Source organism: Rhinoraja longicauda, chromosome 16, assembly GCF_053455715.1.
Source record: "Rhinoraja longicauda isolate Sanriku21f chromosome 16, sRhiLon1.1, whole genome shotgun sequence".
In the NCBI taxonomy this organism is placed as follows: domain Eukaryota; kingdom Metazoa; phylum Chordata; class Chondrichthyes; order Rajiformes; family Arhynchobatidae; genus Rhinoraja; species Rhinoraja longicauda.
Window position 1 is genome coordinate 30,089,257 of NC_135968.1, and position 27,082 is coordinate 30,116,338.

The 27,082-nt window shown below is 44.4% G+C and overlaps 2 protein-coding genes across 4 annotated transcripts in view; one reads left to right on the plus strand and one right to left on the minus strand.

Moving 5' to 3' along the window:
• inpp5f (inositol polyphosphate-5-phosphatase F) overlaps positions 1-6,642 on the plus strand; it is a 161,879-nt gene extending 155,237 nt beyond the window's left edge. Inside the window, exon 20 of the mRNA XM_078413517.1 lies at positions 4,423-6,642. Within this exon, the coding sequence (XP_078269643.1) occupies positions 4,423-5,572 (1,150 nt within the window). The 3' untranslated portion in view covers positions 5,573-6,642. The remainder of the gene's footprint in view (positions 1-4,422) is intronic.
• Positions 6,643-10,966: 4,324 nt separating this feature from the next.
• Positions 10,967-27,082, minus strand: part of mcmbp (minichromosome maintenance complex binding protein) — a 29,566-nt gene continuing 13,450 nt past the window's right edge. For all 3 annotated transcript variants that reach the window (XM_078413522.1, XM_078413520.1, XM_078413521.1), the window contains exons 7-16: positions 25,552-25,700; positions 25,097-25,194; positions 21,528-21,706; positions 20,229-20,352; positions 18,189-18,306; positions 17,796-17,961; positions 16,560-16,693; positions 14,707-14,871; positions 14,518-14,606; positions 10,967-12,127 (exon numbers count right to left, since the gene is read on the minus strand). In XM_078413522.1, coding sequence (XP_078269648.1) covers positions 12,001-12,127; positions 14,518-14,606; positions 14,707-14,871; positions 16,560-16,693; positions 17,796-17,961; positions 18,189-18,306; positions 20,229-20,352; positions 21,528-21,706; positions 25,097-25,194; positions 25,552-25,700 — 1,349 coding nt within the window. In that variant the 3' untranslated portion in view covers positions 10,967-12,000. The remainder of the gene's footprint in view (positions 12,128-14,517; positions 14,607-14,706; positions 14,872-16,559; positions 16,694-17,795; positions 17,962-18,188; positions 18,307-20,228; positions 20,353-21,527; positions 21,707-25,096; positions 25,195-25,551; positions 25,701-27,082) is intronic.

The following is a 27,082-nucleotide window of genomic DNA, read 5'->3' on the forward strand; positions in this document are numbered from 1 at the left end:
AGGGTGGATGAAGGCTAGAGATGAAAAGAAGGCAAAAGGGTGCACGGTGCGAATTGGAGTGAAATGTGAAGCCAGAGGAAGGGATATAAGGAGACAACGGGGGCGAGATACTGGGAGAAAATGAGTGCGTGTCTGGGCGTGGCACAGGGGAGAGGGTGGGCTGGGGAATGTGGTGAGTAAAGACGTACAGGTATGTAGGTTAATTGGCTGGGTAAATGTAAAAATTGTCCCTAGTGGGTGTAGGATAGTGTTAATGTACGGGAATCGCTGGGCGGCACGGACTTGGTGGGCCGAAAAGGCCTGTTTCCGGCTGTATATATATGATATGATATGATATGATGATAAACTAAAATTGGAGAATTCAATGTTCAGACCGTTGGGTTGTAACCTACCCCATCGGAATATCAGGTGCTAATCTCCATTTTTGTGTGTGTGGCCTCACTCTGGCAATGGAGAAGGCCCAGAACAGAGGCCAATATGGGAAGGGGAGTTAAGATGATGAGCAACTGGGAGATCCAGCAGGCCTAGGTAGACCGAGAGCATGTGTTTGGCAGAACGTGCACACTCGTGTTCTGACCTTGTTTCCACTCACAGCAATGCTTTCAGATCAACCTCAAATGTTATTTGATAATAGTCACACTAAATAGTGCCTGGTGTAAAATGTTAAGCTAAAGTAGCTTCTGAGCCAGTGCACTGTGAGGGTAACGTCTATTTTAGTTTTGTCATTGAAGTACTCATCAAAATAGCAAATAGATATCTACATCCTGAGTTGTACTTGTGTGGACATTAAGTCCAAGCTATTTTACACTGGCCTTGGTGATGGCATTTGATCATAAAATTTCTTGAATGTTATGCTGTCTTATCCTGGAATGAAAATGTAAGTGTTCAGAAAGTGGACTACATAATTGGAACCTTGGTCAAATTAACTTCATGTCCTCCTTCAGAATTTGTAATAACAAAGAAAAAGTTTAAACTTTGTAAACCATCATTTTTCCACTCTGAAGCAAATATTCTCACCATCCATGAAGGCAGGCAGTAGAGCTGAAACTGCGGTCTTATCCATGTTATTAACACAATACTAAACCTTGAACAGCAATTGAGTCCATGTTTAGTTTAGAGACAGCATAGAAACAGACCCTTCGGCCCATCGAGTCCGCACTGACCAGCGAGTCCCACACATCTACATTACCTTACACACACACGAGGGACAATTTTACATTTATACATTTATACCAAGCCAATTAACCTCCAAACCTTTACATCCTTGGAGTGTGGGAGGGAACCCAAAGATCTGGGGGAAAACCCACGCGGTCACGGGGAGAATGTACAAACTCCGTACAGACAGCACCCGTAGTTAGGATCAAACCCGGGTCTCTGGTGCTGTAAGGCAGCAACACTATCGCTGTGCCACCTTGCCACCCATGTTCTAGGATTCTTTTGATGTTTCAATATGTTAACTACTTTGGTGTGATTAAAAATCCCATGTCAGAGCAGAGGAGATTCCATTTAATAAATGTAATTATAATTTCATAGATTAGTTACCATTACAAGTATGAGTAATTACAAGTAGATGCTTATCTAGGTAAGTCATCTTGAGCTGTTTAACATGCTTCTCAGCACAGTGCCTACCTCTTGGAGATGCTATGACATGGATAGGCGGTGTTTTGGATCAGGTCCCTTCAGACTGAAGGGTCCCAACCTGGAACTTCACATATCCAGGTCGTCCAGAGATGCTATTTGACCCACTGAGTTACTCCAACACTTTGTTTAGTTTGGAGCTACAGGGTCTTCAGTCCATTGAGTCTACGTGCCCAGCGGTCCCCATACACTCGCCCTATCCTACACACTAAGGACAGTTTACAATCTTTACCAAGCCAATTAACCCACAAACCTGTACGTCTTTGGAATGTGGGAGGAAACCAGAGCACCCTGGGAAAACCCACGCGGTCACTTGGGAGATCGTACAAACTCTGTAGAGACAGCATTTGTAGTCAGAATCAGACCTAGGTTTCTGACGCTGTAAGGCAGCGACTCCCACTGTGCCATCGTCCTGCCCCTTTTGTGTTCTGTGGAACTCCAATATGAAGAGGATAAAATGTCCTCTAGAGATGCTGCTGGCGTGCTGAGTTACTCGAGCACTTCTGTGTTCTACACAAGATTCCAGCATCTGCAGTTCCTTATATTTATATTTTAGTTCTGCAACCTTTGAGCTATTTATCCAGGTATCTTTTACTTTGACGATTCACATGAATGCAGTTGTATTTTCAAATTGTATGATGCAGAGAGAGGACATCTGGCTACTGGTATCTGCTGGTTCCCAGAGCCATCCTGTCAATCCTATCCCCTCACTTACAACCTGGTCTCTGTTATCCATCAGTTCCACCCTGGTTCTCCTGCCACCCTTCCACACCAGAGGCTGTTTATAGCAGCGTACCAACCAGCACATCTTCAGGATGTTGCAGGTAGTTGGAGTATCTGCGGAAACCCACATAACCAAGAGAGAAAGTGCAAGCCCTGCAGACAGCACTGGAGGTTAACTGCAGCCATTGAGGCAGTAATGCTAACTATCCATCACTGATGATTTTTATAAAGACTGATGTGGCCTGGGCCTTTACCATAACCAACAACATTCATACCTCATATTAATGAGGTGCTTCAGGAGTGCGATCAAACACTGATTAAATGAAACTGATAATATTTGTGAACATAAAGCAGAGTCTTAAGGACTATCTGAAAAGGTGCAAGATATTGGGGAGAGAAATCAAGAGCTTAGAGGCTTGGCAACTGTAGTGCCACCGATTGAGTAAATAACATTAGGTAGACACAAGGAACTGCAGATAAGATCTACAGGTGCTGGTCCATGGAAAAAAAAGCCACAAAGTGCTGGTCAGGCAGCATCCCTGGAGAACTTGGATGGATGAAGTTTTGGGCCGGGATCTCTCTTCAGACTGATTGCGGGGAAATGAAAGAAAGCTGGAAGAGAGGAGGGGCAGTACAAAGCATGGCAGGTAATAGGTGAATACAGGTGAGGGGGGTTTGATAAGCAAATGGTTAGACAAAGGCCAAGCCTACCGACACCTAGTTATTTGGACCACACTTCCTTCTTCCTTGCCTTCTGCAAAGACACTATCCCACAGATACATAGACAATAGGTGCAGGAGGAGGCCAAACGGCCCTTAGAGCCAGCACCACCATTCAATGTGATCATGGCTGATCATCCACAATCAGTATCCCATTCCTGCCTTCTCCCCATACCCCTTGATTCCGCTACCCCTAAGAGCTCGCTGTAACTTTCTTTTGAATACATCCAGTGAATTGGCCTTCACTGAGAATTCCACAAATTCACAACTTTCTGTGTGAAAAAGTTTTTCTTCATCTCAGTTCTAAATGGCCTACCCCTTTTTCTTAAACTGTGGCCCTTGGTTCTGGACTCCCCCAACATCGGGAACATGTTTCCTGCATCTAGTGTGTCCAATCCCTTAATAGCTTTATGTTTCTATAAGATCCCCCCCTCTCATCCTAAATTCCAGTGTATACAAGCCCAGTCGCTCCATTCCTCATCATATACCAGTCCCGCCATCCAGGGAATTACCCTCGTGAACGTACGCTGCACTCCCTCAATAGCAAGAATGTCCTTCCTCAAATCCCCTATTGTCAATTCTTCCGTCTCTGTCGCATCTGATCCTACGATGAAGCTTTCTATTCTCCGACATCCAAGATGTCCTCTTTCATTCGTAAACGTGGCTTCCCTCACTGCTGTCATAGATGGATTCCTCACTCACGTCTCCTCTGCTCACAAGTTATCGGAGTAAAATTAGGCCATTCGGTCCATCGAGTCTACTCTGCCATTCAATCATGGCTGATCTCTGCCTCCTAATCCCATTCTCCTGCCTTCTCCCCATAACCCTTGACACCCGTTCTAATAATAGTTCTGCTCCCCCTCCCCCTCCCCCTTCTCCTTCTATCCTTATGTTGCACCTTTGTTCTCCCGGCCACCTACTTTTCAACACATTTTGGCCTGCAAAGTAGGTAGCATTGTGCTGGTGGGGATGTTTATTTTCTGTCACTCCCTGTTGCCAGGTTCAGTTGCTTCCTCAGCAAATACTGTTTGGTTTAAAATCGACCTCTTATTATTAAACCACTTCACAATACGCAGACTGAATTGCAGGTAGACCGAGTTGTTTAATTACAATCATGCCTCACTTGAAAGAAGCTCAATTAAGCAGCTGTCAAGTGGGTACAGTAATTTCTCCCAACCACAACTGCAAAAGATTGAACAGTACTGCTGTAAAAAAGCATTTAGACTAACATTTAGGCTCATTTACTCTTGCATTCAAGTAATGAAGCATTTAGTCTCTTTTGCAGTGTTACCCAAGTAAAATCTTTCCAAGGCAAATGACTGAATTGCGTGTTATTTTGCAGGAAGCGCAGTAAGCCACATGAAGACATCCTTGGTATCCATTCCAAGAGTCGGGTTACGAGCAGTACAAGCTTAACCCAAGGCAAGAACTTTCTTATCAACAAGTTTTCTTCCTTCAACCAGAAAGTCAAACAAACCAAATCCAATGTGACCATTGGAAATTTGCGGAAACTTGGCAACTTTTCGAAACCGGACGTCAAGGTTAATTTCTTAAAACCAAACCTACGGAACCTGTGGAAATCGGACAGTAGTCTGGGGAGCTCGGATTCCCCCGTGGCAGTCAAAGATGAGACCGATTCGGATCTTGAGATCTCTTCTGGTACGGACTCTTATGAATCTGATGGCTATATCTCCAATTCCAAATCGGATGAAGAATGCCAGCTGACGGACTCTGAAGATGTCGGACAGTGTGACTATGTGCTTCCCAGCTGCGGCATTGTTGCCACTGGACCCCGTTCACGGTTAGGCAGTCGATCACATTCGATCGGCAGCACAGATTTTAATATTCCGCACAATACTTCAGAAATCCACTTAATGCAGAATAATCCTGAACACCAGGGTGAAGTTCTGATTAATGTACTGCCTTCCGAGGCGCCAACTGCTGATGAGGATATCCTTGTTGATTTCAACACTCCCATTGATGCCTATTGTCACCAGTTTGTAGAAGATGCACAGAATAAATCTCCCGACGTTAGTGTTGCAGATCTGGTTTTCCATCAGAAGCAGCAAGAGCGAAGCATCTGTGGCTTTGGAGTGACGTCCAACGTTGAGCCAGAAGAAACTGAGATGCATTTACCAAGACCCTCCAAGCTGGACGTATCCTCGGCTAGCTCTAATTTACCCCTTCTTTCAGTGGAACCTCCAGACTCTGCTGTGTTGATAGAGGACAATCCAGCCGGTGTGTCCAATCAATTTGAACGGGAGGCTTCACCTTCCCAACTAGAAGATGCAGGCAGCAGTGCTGTTTCACCGTTTGCTAAGATCCGAAGTTCAATGGTCCAGGTAGCAAGCATGACCCAGGCAGGACTAATCCAGGGGGTAAACTTCGCTGTGGCAAAGGTCCAGCGAACCCCTGAAAATGTAACGGAGGGTCAGCACCCCCAGTTTAAGGAGATGTTTTCACAGTGCCAGACAAGGATAATCCAGATTTAGCCACTGGTGGTCTCTGAACTTTGTAACCTTGATTAAGGGGAATACTTTTAAGTTATGATCCAAGACCAAAAGTCCTTTAAAATGTATCTGCAGTTTTGTATAGAGTCTTTAACAAACAATGTTGGATTTGAGGTTTTCCAAATAATCTGGGTAATCCTGGATTTTTGCATTAAGCTACTGGAGCAGCGACTACTGAGCAGGCCAATGTGCAATATTAATTAAGGAAGTATGTATTAGGCTGGTGGCAATGTAATCTCAGTTGATGACAACTGTCTCTAACCTGCCCTGTTCCAGTTGTTTTTAATCCAAGTAGACAGGAGTTGTACACTCCACACAACTGAAGCACATGCCATACCACACACTTCAGGAGTTCCCGTCAGTATGCGTTGTAGTGAAGTGTCATGGTCAATGGGATAATAACTTGCATCTTGCCCTAAGATTGTCTTCACTGCCATCTGGGAAAACTGCCCCTGAATTAAGTTTTTTTTAAGAAAATAAGAAAATCCTAAAACTATATTTTCATTTTATGGAACAGCATCTTTATGCAGCAAAAGTCTATTGCAAGGGACTTGAATATCTCATGGTTATTTCACGATTACAAGTATTCTAGAAATCTGAACTATTGCAAAAGGTATTTTTTTTGTCTCGCACACAGAAGGGGCAAGATCCTCATGAATGTTAAAATACAAGTGGTGAAGGGGCCGGAGGGAATTTTGACTTGAACCTGATGTAGCATTAGTACAATCCTATAGACAGTGCCTGTGGTTTATCATAAATGTACTGTAGTTAGATTGTAAACATGTTATTTACAGTAGGTTCCCAATTGTCTTAACTGTGCCCTGATATCAGCCTTCGACACAGAATTTCTGGGTAAATAAAACTGTCCATTCCTATAATTAAAATACTTGTTATTGTAACTTAAATGTTTTAATGTGCTTATTTATTCATATTTTGTCACAGTAGTGTGGTTTCTTTGATGTGTTGAAAATAATGCACATGCTACAAGAGTAGATTTGCTCCAGTGTATTTTGACAGGAGGGATGAATATTATTTTAATTAAAAAAAAGTTGAAGCAAACCCATCTGTTTCCATATTTTTTTAAGTGCCAATCATCAAAATCATTTTATTTGGTTCAAGGCCATTACCCTCCCCACTGCATCTGCCAAAATATTGCTTGGTCATCATATAGAAACTGCTGTGTATTTGAATCATGGCAACAATAGTGTAGGCTCAGGCAGAAACCTTTTAAAGATACCATTTAGGTGGCTGATTAATGATTATAAAAAAATCCCTGTATGTGTGAACAGGTGAAGATCATTGCCTTATCTCCTCCTCCTCCTCCTCCTAAGTCAATTAGTGAAATGTTTACTCAAGATTCAAGATAGCTTTATTTGTCATCCAATATTGGACGAAATTCAGTCACCCACAGTCCAACAATAAAAGCATTAAATAGGCATTAAAATTACACAACCCCAAAAACACACAAAAAAAGAAACATCCATCAAAGAAACATCCATCACAGTGAGTCTCCTCCAGTCCTCTCCTCACTGTGATGGAAGGCCACAATGTCTTTCCCTTCTCCTGCTGTCTTCTCCCGCGGTCAGGTTGTTGTGGTTGGAGGCCGCGCCGGACGGTCCGCAGCGGGCCGAGCCCAAGGCGAGTCGCAGCCGCTCCCGCAGCCTCCGAAGACGGCCGGCTCCCCCGATGATAAGTCCGATCCGGGGCGGGCGAACACGCTGCCGCTGTTGCTGTTGCTGCACGTCGGGGCGGTCGTGGCTCCCGCCCAGCAGAGAAATATCCCGCGGCATATTTTAGGCCGCGCCGGACGGTGAAATGTCCGCGACCCAAGCCCCGCGATCCGTGGCGGGCGAACACGCTGCCGCTGCCGGAGCTCCCGATGTCGGCATCCACGCAGCCCGAGCCTAAGGCGAGTCGCAGCCACTCCCGCAGCCCCCGAAAACGGCCGGCTCCGCTGATGGTAAGTCCGGTCCGCGGGCTCTGCGAACCGGAGCCCTGGAGGCCGCCAGCTCCAGGAGTTGGGCCGATGGTAGGCCGCAGCAGGAACGAAGACAACACCCAGAAAACAAAGGTCGGGTCTCCGTTCGGAAGTGACACCTATTTACAATTTTACAGTTCCCTCCCTCCCCCCCACATACACACATAGTACACAAACACAAAAACACCACATCACAACTACAATTAAGACAAAAAAACCAACAAAAACACAAAGACAAATGGACCGCAGGTAAGCCGCAGCTGCTATGGCAGCGCCGCCATTTTGAAATTATTGGTTAATCCCCTTGAATAATTCTCCTTGCACAGGAGCCATGTAGTCTTGCTGAGTTTCACTGTTGTATTACTTGTTGTCACCTTCCCCACAGCCAACAATGGACCATTGTGGGCATTGGTCATCTTTGCTGTCTAGATCTGTCTTTTTTCATATCTTTCATTATTTTTTCCTATGTACTTTTTCCATCTCTTTTCCCTCTCCCAACTCTCTTTTCCCTCTCCCAACACTATCTGAAGAAGGGTCGTGACCTGAAACATCACCTATTCCTTTTCTCCAGAGATGCTGCTTCACCTGCTGTGTGTCTATCTTCTGTGGAATATAATGGCGGCCAAGGAAATTGTGCTGCAGATCAAGAAAAACTGACCCGCAACAGCTCCAATTTTGATGCAAGTTCCATCCAAATGCAAAACAATAATGAATCAATGTTATTTGCATTTTCCCACCTGGCAACGATACACATTACACAAGCATTTGTGAAGGGTTATGCTTGTTTATTTCTGGAGTGCAATGCAGTTCAGAAAGTAGCCTAAACGTTCCCCGAGATGTCATGTCAGTTCCACACGTTACCTCTGTCTGTAGCCAGCGGATTCATGCTGGTAATGTGATATCATTTGCAGGGTCCAATCCTGACCTCTGCCCCTATATTCACACTTTATTTCAAATGGCTGAATGTTAAACACAAAAGTAAATTAATTATTTCTGTCCCCTCCACTTGTCACTGCATTGAGCATGGATATCAAATAGAGATGAAGATTTGAAGTTGATATTGGGCAGTTCATTGGGTGATTTTGTATTTCCCTTAACTTGAGCAGCAGCCCATCAGTGCTGATTCGGTGAGCAGCTATGGCAGATATAATAATAATAATCATAATACATTTTATTTGTCATATGTAGGTTGGCACAGGGTCAACGGTACAATTAAATGTATTTGACAAGACAACGGGTCACCTCAGCAGTAATATTCCAAGGATAAATAAGATTTTAAAAATGACATTAGTAAGGTAAAAAGACAATATTAAATATAGTTAAAAAGACAATATTAAAAATAATCAACATATATGATTTGAAATGTTAGTTCAGAAGCCTGATGGTAGAAACTGTTCTTAAGTCTCGTGGTACACGCAGCCATACTGCTGTATCGTCTGCCTGACGGTAACAAGGAGAACAGCCTGCGTGCTGGGTGGCTGTGGTCCTTGATGATGCTGCGTGCCTTCTGCAGGCACCGCCGGTAGAAAATGTCCTGAATGGCCGGGAGACAGTTGCCAGTAATGTGCTGTGCCGCCTTCACCACTCTGTAGATTCCTACATCATACACCAAGGTAATGTCCTGTCATGCTGGTGGGAGATGTGCACACCAGGGTACACATGACAATGATTGATTCTGGCAGTCGCCAACATTGAGACCAGCTCCTCCATTGGAAAATAGCATCAAATGAAATATGGGCTAGGAAACCATTTCTTGACTACCACTAGTACTCCCCGTTGACGGTTGCTTGGAAGCATATAGCAAGGGGCCAGAATGTAATGCGCTGGAGGTTTTCCGTTTCTAATTGACAAAAGCACAGTGGAGGTGCTGGTAGAACCGCAGCCAGAGACGCAGGTTGTATCCTGACCTTGGGTGTTGTCTACCGAGTTTCCTCTGGGTGCCCTGGTTTCCACGATGTGGGTTTGCAGGTTAATTAGCTCTAAATTGTCCCTTGTGTGTAGGAAATGGATGAGAAAGTGGGATAAATGTAGAACTGGTGTGACGAGGTGATCAATGGTCAGCGTGGGTTGAAGGACCTGTTTCCATGGTGTCTCTAAATGTAAGACAATTTGATAATGTCCAAGTCCTGAAGGACATAGCTGCCAGCCTGGGTCTGAACAAGTTGGTAAGCTAACCAACATGAAGTATAAATCAACTTTCTCTTGTCTTTGCTAATGTACCTTGGGTAGAAATCACCTTTAGCAGAGACAAATTTGTTTCACAGCAAGAATATGCAATTGTGTTAGTTGTATTTTAATTGGACAATACATTAGTTTGTAATACTGCTTCAGCATTAACTTGCTCTTGCTGATTGTCCAGGTCTTCCCTATATACCAAAATTATGTTAATTAGCTACTGTCAATCACCCTACTGTAGGTGGGTAGAGGAGGATGGAATGTCACTGGGCAAAAAATGGCAATAACAGGATAAGTGCCTTTTATTGAGTCTAATACCACAACCTAAAACAAAACATGCATCACTTGGAGCCAAGAAATCCCATAGGCATCCAGTCAGATGAAAGCAGAGATCTTCCTACAACCAGTCATGAATGATGGTGGGAAAATTAAAAAGCTTAGGTAAGGAGGTAGCACTAAGAATATTCCATCCTAAAACATGTGGCTAAAGAAACATTTCCAACAAGATATAAAAGTATCCTCCTTGGTTCCCTCCTGTGATCTCCATCATCACAGAACTTAATTTTCAGCCAATTCAACACACTCAGTAAGACCTGGAACAGTGGATGGAGAAAATGCTATGGGGGCCAGTGATATCCTGGCTTCATACACAAGATTTCCACTCCAGAACTAGCCGTATAAGAACAGCTGTTCTATTAGAGCTCCAACACTGACATCTACCTGACATACAATTGTCCAGCTTTGTCCTGTTATCTGGAAAATGGCAGGTAAATGCCACCTGATTTAATGTCACCCTCCTCCCTCTCACCTGTATTGGTTGAGTGTCAGACATGGCATTTCTTTGCCAATAATCTGCTCATTAATGCTGTTTACATCGCACCAGGCCCTCTTCCCTCAAGGCCACCTTGATTACATCTCAAATTCCGGAGAGGAAGTGAGGTATTTGCTCAAAGTGCAGCATCTGGGTGTCCTGATAAACTGACGTTGAATGGTCAACAAGCAGAAAGTATTCCAATGATTAAAGTAAAACAGCGATGACTTGAGAGGTGAGTCCAGAAAGGACATCATTGGAAAAACTCCTCTGGGGCAAGTTTTCTTGCCTCACTCCTCACCTGCTGATTCATCAATGATCTTCCTTCCATCATAATCAATAGACAATTGGTATAAGAAAATAACTGCAGATGCTGGTACAAATCGATTTATTCACAAAATGCTGGAGTAACTCAGCAGGTCAGGCAGCATCTCGGGAGAGCAGGAATGGGTGACGTTTCGGGTCGAGACCCTTCTTCAGACAATTGGCGTTGTGCAAGTCTTTCATCCCAATGCCTTTCACTTGTACAAGGCAAAGGGTCGCATAATGAAATACTTTCTCCTCACCTGGATGAGTGCAACTTCACCACCATCCAACAACATCCAGGCCAAAGCAATGACACCCTTATCTACCACCTTAAATGTTCATTCCTCACGCCTGTGCAAAGTGACTGCAGTGCCATTGGCCCTGTCAGGATTTCACAAGTAATAAGTCAAATCACAGGCAAATAATTTCAATAAATCTTTAAAAACTAATTTTCAAAACAGATGCAAAAATATTGTTAGAATTTGAAGGCAGCTTGTATGCAATTTTAAATACCCAGTAAAGGCTGATCAAATAATTTAAAAAGGGTAAATAATGGACAGCCGTTAATGTTAGAAGTTAACCCATCGAGTAAATAGTTATCTTACCAAAAAGCTATTACGTGTGAAGTAACCTATTCACTAGCGACTCCAGCACGAGTTTACAGGTTAAATCTGGATGCGCAAATATCAATAGAGGTTCACCCAACCCATGATTAGACTAATTATAAAAAAAAGAAACAGAAGTAACAGTTGAGATCTTGTTTCATTTTTTTTTTTAAAAAGGCAATTTCTTTCAAACAAGTACAATGTTATGCAGTTTACAAAATTACAAAAATAGCCTGTATTTGAGAAATCGTGGCAATAGAGGAATGTAGAAATTTTCACAAATGAACGCACTCAACTAAATGGCAGAGATTTCAATACAAGCAACAAAAACATCTTGAATTAAAGCCGTCAGAATTCAGTTAAGAAACATTTGTAAGAAAATTTGATACAAATGTTCTACAAAAAAAAAAAAAGATTTTCCTCAATTTTAAAGGTTTGGCAGGTGGGCTGAGAAGGAATGTTAGCTCTGTGAATTTACATGAAGCCCACTGGCACGCAGGTTCTGTTGCGTTGTATTAACATTAAGGGTCTGGCATCAAGGTTCATTGCCGTTTACATGCACTTTTTGTTGTATTCTGCTTCTGCGAAGAACCTCCAACTGCTTTGCTTTTTGCCATCTCTCACGTGACAAGGTTCTGTGGCCAGCGCTCAGCGACACCAACCTGTTCATCAACAAATTCAAGAGTTATGTTTAAAATCAGAGGCACATTTGGCACACAGAAATACTTCGATGCCTCGCCAAACAATGCCCTGCAGTGCAGGGCGGCACAACGGTAGAGTTGCTGCCTTACAGCGCCAGATACCCGGGTTCGATCCCGACTACTGGCGCTGTCTGTGCGGAGTTTGTACTTTCTCCCCGTGACCTGCGTGGGTTTTCTCCGAGATCTTTGGTTTCCTCCCACACCAAAGACATACAGGTTTGTAGGTTAATTAGCTTGGTGAATGTAAAAATTGTCCATAGTGCTTGTAGGATAGTGTTAATATGCGGGGTTCGCTGGTCGGCATGGACCCAGTGGGCCGAAGGGCCTGTTTCTGCAGTGTGTGTCTAAACTAGACTGTTTGTGTTAACTCCCATCACAGCCTCTCCCTTCTTTATTGGAGCCCCAAGTCAAACAACACAGAAACAGGCCCCTCGTCCATGCTGACCAAGCAACTCCCATTTTCCTATCTTTGGCTCAGATGGGCATCACAGTGGTGCCGCGGTAGAGCTGCTGCCTCACAGCACGAGAGACATTCAATCCTGTCTATGTGGAGTTTGTGCGCTCTCCCAGTGACCACATGGGTTTTTTCCGGGTGCTCCTCAAAGACTTGCAGGTTTGTAGATTAATTGGCTTTTGTAAATTAACCCCATGTGTAGGATGCAAAATTGGGATAACATAGAACTAGTGTGTGTGGTTGATGGTAGGCGTTGACTTGGTGGGATGTTTCCATGATGTATCGCGAAAGATTTCCTAACCATGCATCTGTCCAAATGTCTTTAAAATCCTGCTTCATATCAAACAGTGTACTCTACAACCAAATTGGCATGAACATTTCTCCTTGCTCAGGTAACCACCACTCAGTGTTCCTTTCTCTCTCCTTCTGATCCACCCAGATTCTCCAACCGACCTTTCCCCAACTCAACCTAGCACTTCCGTCACCCACTTTCCTTCCCCCTCTGCATCTTGTTCCATCTGCTCATCATCTCCTCTTATTTCTGGTTCTACTTATCACCTTCCGGATTTATCAGATTTCAGAATCTGCAGCCCTTTGTTGTCTCCACCTCTTACATTGAGGGTTTGGTCCCCACCAACATCCCCCACTCCTCACCAGATACTGCCTACTCCTCCCTCTCACCACTGGCACTTTCCCCTCTGCACACTCAGACCTGATGCAAGGTCTCGACCCTGAAATGTCGACCGTTCTGCATCAACAGATGCTGCCTGACCCACTCCAGCAGTTTAAGAGTATTACCGTCAGGATGTTTGCCAGTAGATAGTTCTGCAATTTCTCTACCACCTGGACCAAGATGCCATTTTAATGATACCTGCTTAGAGATCCAAACACAAACTATATAGCCAAACTTCCATCCATGACTACACAGGCCAGAGGAAGTCTTCACTTACTTACTTATATGCTCATATATGGCCTGAGTCAGAAAGTGGAAACAGGAGCTGCTGGAGTAACTCAGCAGGTCAGGCAGCATCTCTGGAGGACAGGGAGAGGGAATTTCAGGCCGGGACCCTTTTTCAGACTCGGTCTGAAGAAGGGTCCTGACCCAAAACATCACCTATCCATGTTCTTGTGAGATGCTGCCTGACCCGCTGAATTACCCCAGCACCGTGTGTCTTGTTTTAGGCACAATGTTCAGTTTCAGGTCTCTCATAATGTTCACCACTGAGCTCATTTTCAATCCAGTTACATTAGTAACCTGCCACTACCTCAGACAGGTAGTCAGAAAAACAGTCAGCAACAGGTAGTGCAATTTGAACAGCTCAAGCCAAGGTGACAGACATTAGCTTCCTTGCATTCTGCAAACATCCTCGACTCCGCCCATCAATCTACTCTACATCTTAACTGCCGACCTGGCACTTTGCACCTTCCCTGAACTCCATCTTGCACAAATCACCCCATTCTTGAAGAAGAGAAAGCAGCATCAGTCCCATCCTCGAAGAGCCTGATTTTAATTGTCCGCTCCTTTGCACTGCAGCCCTCCATCCCCCAGACTAAACTTCAGAAAGGAACAGGTCGAGCTCTCGTGGCCATGATCAGAAACTCAGCTCTTTTAAAGAGGGGAAAAAGGTTTTTCCTAAATACAAAAAGTTTTAAAAATCAGCTCCACAGGACAATTAGTCCTTTATTCATGGTCTCTACAAGACATGCAATGCCGATAGATCCATTCGATCATTTACAGCAGCAATTCATAAAACAATATCTAAAAGAGTGAAAAGGTAGGTGAATTGAAATGTTAAAGAAAAAAAAGATTTAACCATGTGATAAATTTGACATAAAACATCTGCAATAATCCACAAACACCAAGCCACAGCAGCGGCCGTGCACATAGCCTACCTACCTCGCCACAACAAGCAACTGGTGGAGGTCCTCTGCCGTCATGCTCTGAGGATCACTCTTTCTCATCTCTACAAAGTCTTCCTCCACTGCCTGAAATTGAGATAATTAACATCCGAATCACAAATTATTCATTTCAGAGCCCGAGGAATAGCCCTTCAGAGAAAATAAAAAAACATTTTGGTGACCATACCTTGGTCACTTCATCAGAGATGCTGTAGTCCATGAACCTGAGCAAACTCAGGTAAATGCGGAATTTCCTCAGCATGGAAGGCAACACAGCCATCAGTAAATTCGTCATGTATTCTTCCACATTGGCAGGAATCATCTGTGCCTGGAGCTGGACTTGGCAGTCAGACTGCAAGAGAGATAAATAGCGCGCCTCAGCAGAGATCACAGGAGAGCCACAGAAAGGGACATCAAATAAAGAACGAGCTGGGATGTCACCCAAGAATGGGCTCACGGCAACTTCACAACTCAATGTGATCTAGCGATGTTGTTGCGCCAGTATATTAACAAATATAAGTGGACCTCAAGTCATTTATGATGGAACACCATATTTGTAATCTACACGTTAAGCCTCCGGGTCTAGTTGCTCAATTACAATAGCAATTCTAAATCTACTAAAAGTAACTACTCAACCATTTTCACAGAGCAGTTGGCAGAACAATTTGCATCATCATTTACATCTCATTATCGGGAGGCAGGTGCGTGTATGTATATACATTTGCGAGAATGACAACCAAAATCCAAGATCCCACCCACACCAAGCCCTTTTAACAGCACATTTGTTCCTTGGTGAATTAAAAGTCTGTCCACACACTTTTCAAATGTTGTCACAATACCTGCCATCACCACCCATAGGCCGTACGCTCAGAATGCAACCACCCTCTGAGTGAAGGTTTTCTTCCTCAGTTCCCTTCTAATTCACCAACTCCTCACTTCATATCCATGCCCCATGGTTTGGAATATTTATCATGGAAAGGTTTCTCAATAGCCACTCTACCTAAGCCCCGTATAATTTTGTACACTTCCTCTTGACCCTTCCCTACTTTGAAAAAACCTGAGCATTACTATTCTCTCCCGATAACAGAAGTGTTCCTTTCCCAGCAACATCCCAGTAAATCTTCTCTGCACTCTTTTCCAATGCAAACAAGTTTTTCTAATGTGTGCAGTCTGCGGTCACCATAGTACTCCAACTGCAGTCTAACCAGTTTTGTAAACTGGTACCGTGACCCTCCTGCTCTTATATTTGTTGCCCTGGTTTATCTGCCGGTGCTGCCACCATTGGGTATCTATACGGACCTCGAACACCAAAATCCCACTGTTCCTCAATACTCCCTGGTGCCTGACCATTCACAATGGTTGTCCTACCATTGTTGAATGCATCCCAAAATGCTTCCTCTCATTTTTCCTCAGGGTTACATTTTATTTGCCTTTGCTCTTGCGAATTTACCAACTGTTGAATATCATTATGTATGACAAACATGCTTATTGTATATTGACCACAGGCTTCCAATTACAAGAACATTTCTCCACCATCATCCAGGTCTCCCACTACCAAGCCAATTTTGGATCCAATTTGCTGACTTCTCTTTGAACCCATAGTCTTGGACCAGCTTTCCAGGTGAGACCTTGGCAAAGGCTTTACTGACTAGACTAGACTAGATTAATTGTATTGCATTCAAAAATATAGGGCAGTGTGGTTGATATGGTCTGGGCCACTGTTGTCCCCGTTCCCTCCCCCCTTGTATTAAGTGGTACAATCAATACAAAAACACCAACATTCCTCCATGCATTATCTTTTCAAAAATTAACATTTGACGCAAATAGAAGAGCAATGCTTCTTAACGATTTAAATCTTGCAAGAATTGACCCTAACATTTTACGTTAGTAATGAACCATTGTATTGTTCTGGCATTTGGCCATTCACTGGAAAGTGTTTAATAGCCACATTGCATACATTATTTAAGGCAAAGGCCGAAAGACTCGAATCACTCCGTACACATTGTAGTACGAGTGGATAAATCCAAACAGTGCACGCACCGGTAAGAGAGATCTTCCTTCAGAAGTGATGAGTACATTAATATTGCAAGGGAACTCCATCTGGTGGTAGTTGAAGTCATAGTCTACCTTCTGCCAAGTAATCAAATTACCCAGGGCCGTCACATTTCGAACTCCTGTGAAAGATTGATCATTAACAATGATTAAGGTTGATACAAATACATTTTGTTTAAAGAAAATGGCGAGACAGAAATTACAGGGGTTGAATGGTGGTGAAATAAAAAGAACACATGTTTTGCTTTGTAAGGCTACTGCAAGTCACAGATAAAACTCAATTCCATCAGTGTGGGTACAGGTCCACCACCAATTAACCAGCACCCTTGCATCCTTTCCGGATTATCCGTTTTGCTGGACCAACAGAGGTCACGGCTTCCGAGTGGAGTCCAACGCAGCGATCGTCCTAGGCCGCCGAGGGGCTGAGACACCAGCCCATAAAGTCGGCCTCTGAACGGTTATGAGGACAGATCTGCCGGCTCCAGCCGGGTCGGAGTTCCAGAATTCCGGCTACAGGGCACAAATTCAACCCGCCGCTTGGCGCAGAAGTCCCGATGAGGTCGAGTTCGACTGCCTCACCCAGCTCTAGGCCACAATTTCAGCAGGGGATTTCAAGCGCACTCTCATAATCTTGTCTGGATTATAGGAGGTGCCGGACCACCAAGTGGTGCACTTGTATCAATATTTGCAAGCTGCATCCACACTGCCTGACAGTTATCTACATGCCCACCATGTGCACCTACTCAAAAGCTGGACCCTAGAGGGAACGATTCGAAAGCTGGCTCGAATTAATTGACAATTGCAGAGTTGATTTGTCAGACAGCAAAGCTACCAACCCTGTTTAAGCAGTTTAGAGGTATCGCGGGGAAACGGGTCCCTTCGAGTCCATGTCGACCAACGATCACCAGTACACTAGGGACAATTTACCGAAGCCAATTAATCTACAAACCCGTATGTCTATGGAGCGTGGGAGGAAACCGAAGCACCCAGTGAAAACCCACCCGGTCACAGGGAGAACGTACAAACTCCGTAAAGACAACACCTGTTGTCAGGATCAAGCCCGGGTTTGGCGCTTCAGGGCAGCAACTCTACAGCTGCACTGCTGTGCAGCCCTTTATATACATGGGATCTGTATTTGAAAAAGACCACCCAATAAAGATGAAATAATATTGTTCAACAGCAGCCAAGGAGACATTTGCTTTATATGTGAAGTTCAGTTCTGACCTGTACTATCCAGTTGCCCTTGTTCCATTAAGGTCTCGTCTAACATGAGCGAAGTGTTGCTGGCCAGTTGCAGTACACCGGTGACAAGGCGATTGGCTGTGTAGTCTTTGTGTGGGATGAATCGGAGGGTGTTCATGTTGTGGAGTGTCATGGGCAGACAGTATGACTATTAAAAGCAACAAAAAAAAGAGTTAATTTTCAACATACTTTTAAGCCCCAGATTAGCAAACTAGTTTAGTTTATCGTTATGTGTACCGAGGTACAACGAAGAACTTGTCAGTCCAAAGTCAGTCCCTTAATGCGTTCCTTAAGGGGCATTAACTGAACACATTCACAGCAGGTGTAATCCTGCAGTGATCACATTCCCAATTTGCCACAATTTTAAACACTTACTGACGGAACGAGTTGTTGAATGGTTTTGTGCAGGTGTCTCGTGTAACCATTGTTCCTGGGGCAGCCACTCAGGTTTACTGTAAATTTACCCAATGGAAGAATGTCACGCCGGGAGTATCTGCAACACACATTAAAATGGGCCCATCAGCATCATAGCAACTTCAGTTTAGGCTAGAGACACAGCCTGGTATCAGGCCCTTTGGCAAGCCGCGTCCACGCCAACCATCGGTCACCTGTACACTGGTTCTATGCTATCCCATCCTACACGTTAGGGGCAATTTACAGAAGCCAATTAACCTACAATCTATATGTATTTAGTATGTGGGAGGAAACCAGAACACTCGGAGAAATCCCACGCGGTCACAGGGAGAACGTACAAACTCCGCACAGACAGCACCAGTAGTCAGGATCGAACCGATGTTTTGTTTAGTTTATTGTCACATGCACTGAGGTACAGTGAAAAGCTTTTGTTTTCTCTGGCGATGTGAAGCAGCAGCCTGACCAGCTCTCTTTTGAACAATAGCTGAATATTTTAAGAGTAAAAATGCTTGCATTCTTCACACAATTTATAATTCCCATGTGCATCTAGAAATACATCCCCAGATTTTCTTCTGCACTAATTTCCGGCATTAACATTTAAACATTCAATTTCACATGCAGTAAATACAGAATTTTGCACATGGGTGGTTTAGGAATCAAATCTTTCAGTTGCTGCTTGGCCCTCAATTACTTTTTAGTTTAGTTTTAAATAAATCTCCAAATTTCTACAGAGGTAGGTAATTGTTCTTAATTATTCAAGCAAAAATTAGAATTTTAAAAAATCTTGATAATCTATGAGAACAAATTGGAAGAACTAAAGATACACATAATGCTGGAGTAACTCAGCGCGACAGGCAGCATCTCTGGAGAGAAGGAATAGGTGATGTTTCAGGTCTAGATCCTTCTTCAGACTGGAAGAACTGCTTCATAACACACCAAGATGTGGTTCAGGTATTCCAAAGATCACGTCTGTACCCAAACTGATCTGCATTGCATGGCAAGGCAACACATTTCTTTGCAAATGGCAACCAGAACAGCTGCTATCTTTAATTTCTTAAACAAATCTAATGGTCATGAATACCGGATGTTGCTTTAACTATCTAAAGAAAATATCTTTTGATTACAGAATTTGATTTCCTCTGTTCTAAAAAGTTACAACTTCATCAAAATTTAAAGCCAAATTTATACTTTATGATTTATATAGAATGTTTGCTAGAGACCTTGTTTAATATCTTAAGTGCAAACTATTAGCTGTACTGTATTTTTTCTACATAAGCATGCACTACACCAGCCATATCGAGTAACCTCATCCACTGCATCCAGTGTTCCCGATGTGGCCTCCTGAACATCGAAGAGACAAAAACATAGTGACCGTTTCGCTGAACACTTGCCCTCGGTCCGCCAAGACCTACTGGATCGCCCTGCTGCTGAACATTTTAACTTCCCTTCCCGGTCCCGCACTGACTTTTCTGTCCTGGGGCTACACACAAACTCGAGGAACAGCACCTCATTGTCCGCTTGGGTAGCTTAACCCAACAGAATGAACTTGGATTCCCCCTCACTGCCACTCCCACCCCCCCCCATCACCCTTCCTTCCCTTGTGCCCCACCTGGTCTTCCTATTTCTCCACTCCAATCCCTCCTCCTGCTATTCTGATTTCACAATCTACAACTCTTGAAACCTGCTGCTCTTATCTCTGGTCTTTGTTCCAACCCTCTGCCTATCAAATCCACTCTCGCCTATGTCCACCTATTACCTGCCAAGCTTTGTCCTGCTTCTCCCCTTTTCTTCTCCCCCGCCCCCCCCCCCCCCCTCACAATCAGTCTGAAGGGTCGACATTGCAGTCGACTCGGAATGTCACATATCCATGTTCTCCAGAGATACTGCCTGACCCGCTGAGTTACTTCAGCACATTGTGTCCTTTTGTGTATTAACCACCATCTGCAGTTCTTCATTTCTATATCAAGTAACAGAGTGCAAAATAAAGGATTCGACACTTACACCGTTGATATGAAGTGTAACAGGAGATATTCAGCTGCCAGACTGTCCCCCAGTAACACGTGCGTAAGAAACCCAAGCAACTCCGCTCTGACTGTTGACAATTCAGGTAAGATGTTTGTGATAACTAGAATAAATTACCAGGCAAAAAGACTTAGTCACACCACGCAGAAACAGCCCCCAACCATTCCTCCCCCCATCGCCTCATGCTTGACAAGGAGATATTTGAACAACATTTTAAAATGTAAACAATTCAATACTACACAAGCAATTTCTAATTATTACCCTCCCAGAAGTTTACTCCAGCATTTTGAACTCCTGACCTCAGGTACTCCTGTCAATAATGCAGGAACAGAGACTAATTTAATTTAGTTCAGAGATAGTGTGGAAACCAGCCCAAGCTGAGCATTAATCACCCATACACTAGTTCTACGTACCCCACTTTCGTATCCTAAACACTAGGGGCAATTTGCAGATGCCAATTAACCTGCACGTCTTTGGAATGTGGGAGGAAACCGGAGCACCCGGAGAAAACCCACATGGAGAACGTACAAACTCCGCACTGACAGCACCCGAGGTCAGGATCGAACCCGAGTCCCTGGCGCTGTGCCACCGTGCTGCCCTTTGTACAAGGAGGAGTGAATTATCTATGGACTCGGACCAACAGTGCCCATTGCTGGAGTTTGTAGCACTGTGGTGCAAAAAGACTTTGTGAACAAAGAAATGAGGCTCCTACCATAATTTATACAAATTGTGTGCCATCAACATTGTTCTCATTACAAAGTGCCCAACATGTGGGATTCCTACTGCTGACTCACAGCAGTGCTGACCTGGCGTACCAATGTTTGCTTACTAATGTTTGCTATTTTTGCACTCAAAATGAAAACCATTGCAAAAGTATTTGTTCCCCTGACAAGATACACAGCAACATCAATGTCCGGGTGTTGTATCTTTATCATTAACTCAAAATTAACTTTAAATTTCACCATTTTTGGAAAGCAATTGCTCAGATTCTTCCAATAAACTAATTGTGTTTTTTTTAAGGCAGTGTGTTGTACTCGGTACGGATCCCCATGAGGAATGGTTTGAGAGTGTCCAGCATCTCCTTCTAACCCAGGGCCACTTTACAACCAATCATCAGGCTGTTGATTGCATCTTCAGCCGACGGCTGATTTGAGCTTGGGTCTCATATTGTGATAAACATCATTCATTATTGTTTCCAAAGTGAAAGGCCTGTCCGAGACATGTTCTGGAGGTGCGCCGTGACGATGAATAAAAAGCCAAGCTGAGAGATGAACTCACAGTCCTGGTTTTCTGTATCATTCAGGGTGAGAGGAAGGAGAGGGTTAACGTGCTGCAGTTTACGAGTTACAATGGCATGAAGCCTTGGAACCAAGGAAGGCGGTGGACTGTGAACACGCTGTTCTTCCACGGTGTCCATACACTCAGTCGGATCCAAGATCGACAAACCGCCCTTTGAACTAAAGAAAAAGGAGAGGGAACGTTACTGACACCAACTATCATCTTAAACAAAACTACTCTGTGTGCTTAAGATTTAGTTTTCATTTGTTTCCACAATAACTGCAACACATTTGAGTAAACGAGGCAAAACATAATTCTTCTTTCCTTTGACTTCACAGCGCTGTGGATTCGTGCAGATTATTCGGCAGGAAACTACCGTGTGAACACAATCGCTATTGAAAATGCAAAAAATCAGCAAACAATTACCTCCATCATTCCATAGCTAAACATAACATGCACTATTGATTAATTTAAAGATAAGCGCATGGAAACAGGCCCTGTGGCTCATGCTGTCCCATTCGCACTAGTTCTATGTTATCCCATTTTCTCATCCACTCCGTACACACTCGGGGCAATGTTTACAGAGGCCAATTCACCCTCAAACTGTCTCTGGGATGTGGGAGGATACGGGAGCACACGAAGGAAACCCACGTGGTCACAGGGAGAATGTGAAAACTACACACTGTCGGCACCAGAGGTCAAGGTTGAACCCCGGGCCTCTACCATCTGTCCACTGGCACCTCATGTAGCAATGAGCTGTCCATGACGGCTGCCTAATGACATCATATACCTGCAACTGAGAGCACTGCTGTTTTGGGAAACTGACCCTACCCCAGCAATGACACCTAATGGTTGGGTGCAGTCACAGCCCATGGGGACTGGCGTCATTGGGGGGGGGGGGGGGGGGGCAGGGCGAGCTGCGCGGCTGTTCAGCGCTGAGCCCGCTCCACGAGTCATACCAGCCGGATCCTAGTCTCCATCATTGTATTCAGCTGGACGCAATACGCGGTGGAAGCCGCTGCTAGCCCACACCCCTCTGTGTTCAGCTGCAATAGAGCACATGGTATTGGGGGTAGGGTACTGACATGGATAGAAAATTGGTTGACAGACAGAAAGCAAAGAGTGGGGATAAATGGGTCCTTTTCAGAATGGCAGGCAATGACTAGTGGGGTACCGCAAGGCTCGGTGCTGGGACCGCAGCTATTTACAATATACATTAATGACTTGGATGAAGGGATTAAAAGTAACATTAGCAAATTTGCAGATGATACAAAGCTGGGTGGTAGTGTGAACTGTGAGGCAGATGCTATGAGGTTGCAGGGTGACTTGGACAGGTTGTGTGAATGGGCAGATGCAGTTTAATGTGGATAAATGTGAGGTTATCCACTTTGGTGGTCAGAATAGGAAGGCAGATTATTATCTGAATGGTATCAAGTTAGGAAAAGGGGACATACAACGAGATCTGGGTGTCCTTGTTCATCAGTCACTGAAAGGAAGCATGCAGGTACAGCAGGCAGTGAAGAAACCCAATGGAATGTTGGCCTTCATAACAAGAGGAGTTGAGTATAGGAGCAAAGAGGTCCTTCTGCAGTTGTACAGGGCCCTAGTGAGTTCACTAGGTTAATTCCCGGAATGGCGGGACTGTCGTATATTGAAAGACTGGAGCGACTAGGCTTGTATACACTGGAATTTAGAAGGATGAGAGGGGATCTTATTGAAACATACAAGATTATTAAGGGATTGGGCACGTTAGAGGCAGGAACATGTTCCCAATGTTGGGGGAGTCCAGAACCAGTGGCCACAGTTTAAGAATAAGGGATAGGCCATTTAGAACGGAGATAAGGAAAAACTTTTTCAGTCAGAGAGTTGTAAATCTGTGGAATTCTCTGCCTCAGAAGGCAGTGGAGGCCAATTCTCTGGATGCATTCAAGAGAGAGCTAGATAGAGCACTTAAGGATAGCGGAGTCAGGGGATATGGGGAGAAGGCAGGAACGGGGTACTGATTGAGAATGATCAGCCATGATCACATTGAATGGCGGTGCTGGCTCGAAGGGCCGAATGGCCTACTGCACCTATTGTCTATTGCTCGACTCTTCCCAGCCCAGTGATCACCCAAAACAAGCCCCTGTAAACAGCCTCTCCGCATCTGGACATGGTGCGGTCAGTGGTGGGCAGCAGCAGGAGAGGACAATATTTCAGTAACGTTCCTAGTGCAGCAGCCTAAAGCAGGCGCCCTTTTTGAAGCATTGTGGTTAGAACATCCCAATGCGAGTTCAGGCTTCAGAACCAAGAGCTCTATTACAACTGATCACTCTGCCTCAGCACAGAGTTTGTACGTTCTCCCTGTGACCACGTGGGTTTTCTTTGGGTGCTCCGGTTTCCTCCCACATTCCAAAGGCGTGCAGGTTTGTAGGTTAATTGGGTTCTGTAAATTGTCCCCAGAGAGTGTAGGATAGAACTAGTGGACGGTGTGATTGTTGGTCAGCACGGACCCAGTGGACAGAAAGGCCTGTTTCCATGCTGTATCTCCAAACTAAACTGGGCAGTACACCAATGTGGTCATTGCAAAATTAGAGTTTTGTTTTCAGAAGGCAAATTCTCCATGATTGACATCAATCACAAACAATCAAATTACTTCTGTTGTTCGGCACTGGAGCTGATAAAATGCTATGGAGATAAAATATTGAAAGAGACTAACTTATGAGCAGCTCAGTGGCACAGCAGCAGAGTTGCTGCCTTACAGCGCCAGTTCAATGCTGATTACAGTTGCTGTCAATAGACAATAGACAATAGGTGCAGGAGTAGGCCATTCAGCCCTTCGAGCCAGCACCGCCATTCAATGCGATCATGGCTGATCACTCTCAATCAGTACCCCGTTCCTGCCTTCTCCCCATACCCCCTCACTCCGCTATCCTTAAGAGCTCTATCCAGCTCTCTCTTGAAAGCATCCAACGAAATGGCCTCCACTGCCTTCTGAGACAGAGAATTCCACACCTTCACCACTCTCAGACTGAAAAAGTTCTTCTTCATCTCCGTTCTAAATGGCCTACCCCTTATTCTTAAACTGTGGCCCCTTGTTCTGGACTCCCCCAACATTGGGAACATGTTTCCTGCCTCTAATGTGTCCAATCCCCTAATTATCTTATATGTTTCAATAAGATCCCCCCTCATCCTTCTAAATTCCAGTGTATACAAGCCCAATCGCTCCAGTCTGTACGGAGTTTGTACGTTCTCCCTGTGGGTGTGGGGGTTTTCTCCAAGTGCTCTGGTTTCCTCCCACATTCCAAAGATGTGTAGTTTTGTAGCTTCATTGGCTTTGTAAATTGTGTCTGGTATGTGGGATGGAACTAGTAGACGTGTGATCATCACAGCGCAGACTCGGTGGGCTGAAGGGCCAGTTTCCACGCTGTATCTCCAAATTAACCAACATTATAAAATCTCATCTTAACTTCAGTTTAGGTTGATTGATTAATAGGCTAAAAATGTGAGACAAAATTCAAAAGAGGCACGACATACCAAACTATACTTTGTTCATGATCACAAAAATTATTGATCTAATAACATCTTACCTCTCTTCATTTATTACACCTAGCGCTGGATCCACTGATAGAACCCCATAAACCTCCAGCATATCATTGACCTTGAAGCCATCCCAGCCCTCGTAGATCTGCCAAAATAAAACATTCATGGACAATCGTTCAGGACAGAATAATGCAAGACAGAACCAAGTATCCAATATCTTCAAGGGGTTTTAATTAAAATGTACTAACTAAATGAAGGGTCTTTAACACAAAGCATTAATTGGTTTCTCTTTCTACCAATGATGCTTAAGTGGCCGAGTTCTTCCAACATTTACTGTACGACAACAAACGTTTGCCCCAGAACAAGATTTATGGCTCCAAAACACAAAAGTTCCCACATGTATTCAGCAATAGTTGAAAAACCAATGCTCTATTTCCAGCTGATTTCAACCAAAGCATTCCTGGCACACGAGGCATTTCATCCTCCACAGGGATGTTCCTACCTTCACAAGGCATGCAGGCCCTTTCTCTCCTGGTAATGGGAAATTGAGATCGATTGACGTAGTGCAGTTTGACAGGTTCTGCTGCCCAGCTGGTGGCTCCTTTTCAAGCCGCTTGGCGTCTCCACATCCTTGCGATGCACTGCCGCCGGCTGATATCAGGCAAAGGAACAGCATTAACACCTTCTATTTGTCTGCCTTCTGAAGAATGTTTCAACGTCATCAATACAGGCGCTCCCCGGCTTACGATGTTTCGACTCTGCGATGATGCAAACGGCAGTGACCCGTAGTGAGCCGCCGCTCGCGGTGTTCCGGCCACGTGATCGCGTGTATTACAATGCATTTTGACTTACAATACAGGTGCTGCTCGGCTTCCGATGGGGTTCCGTTCCGAGAAACCCATCAGAAACCGAAAGTACTGCAAGTCGAAATGCATTGTAATACACGCGATCACGTGGCCGGAACACCGCGAGCGACATCTCGCTACCATTTACACCATCGCAAAGTCGCACCGTCACAAGTTGAAACGTCGTAAGCCAGGAGCACCTGTACTTTCGGTTTCCGATGGGCTTCTCGGAACGGAACCCCATCGGAAGCTGAGGATCACCTGTAACTGGCAGCGAACAAAATATACGAGTTGCCAAGCGACACAGTACGACATTTTGCAAGTTTGTAACAAATCACTCAAACCATTTTCGAGTTTAGTTTCAATTTTGAGATATAGCGTGGAAATAGGCCCTTCGGCCCACAAATTCACACTAACCAACTACCACCATTAATATAGAGCATGAAGTCATCCAGCGTGGATCAGGCCCTTCAGCCCAACTTGCCCACACCGACTAACATGCCCCATCTACACCACTCCCACCTACTTGAATTTGGCCCATATCTCTCTAAACCTGTCCTATTCATGTACCTGTCCAAATGTTTCTTAAACGTTGTAATAGTACTTGCCTCAATTACCTCCTCCGGCAACTCGTTCCATACACATCATCCTCTGTGACAAAAAGTGACCCCTCAGGTTCCTTTGAACCCCCCTCCCCCCCCCACCTTAGACCTATGTCTCAATTCCTCTACTCTGAGCAAAAGGCTGTGCATTTACCCGATCTATTTCTCTCATGATTTTGTACACCTCTATAAGATCACCCTTTATCCTCCAGCGCCCCAAGGAATAAAGTCCCAGCCGACTCAACCTCTCCCTATAGCTCAGGCCCTCAAGGCCTGGCAACATCCATGTAAATCTTTTCTGCAACCGTTTCAGCTTGACAACATCTTTCCTATAACATGGTGACCAAAACTGAACACAATACTCTAAAGGAGGCCTCACCAATGTCTTATATAACTGTAACATGACCTCCCAACCCGAGGTATGTACATTCAATACTCTAAACTTCACTTTTCTTGAAAAGATCAAAATCCTAGCTCTACAAAAGACATAATATGCTGGAGTAATTCAGCTGGTCAGGTAGCATCTCTGGAGAACATGGATAGGTGACATTTTGGGTCTTCTTCAGAAGGGTCCTAATCCGAAACG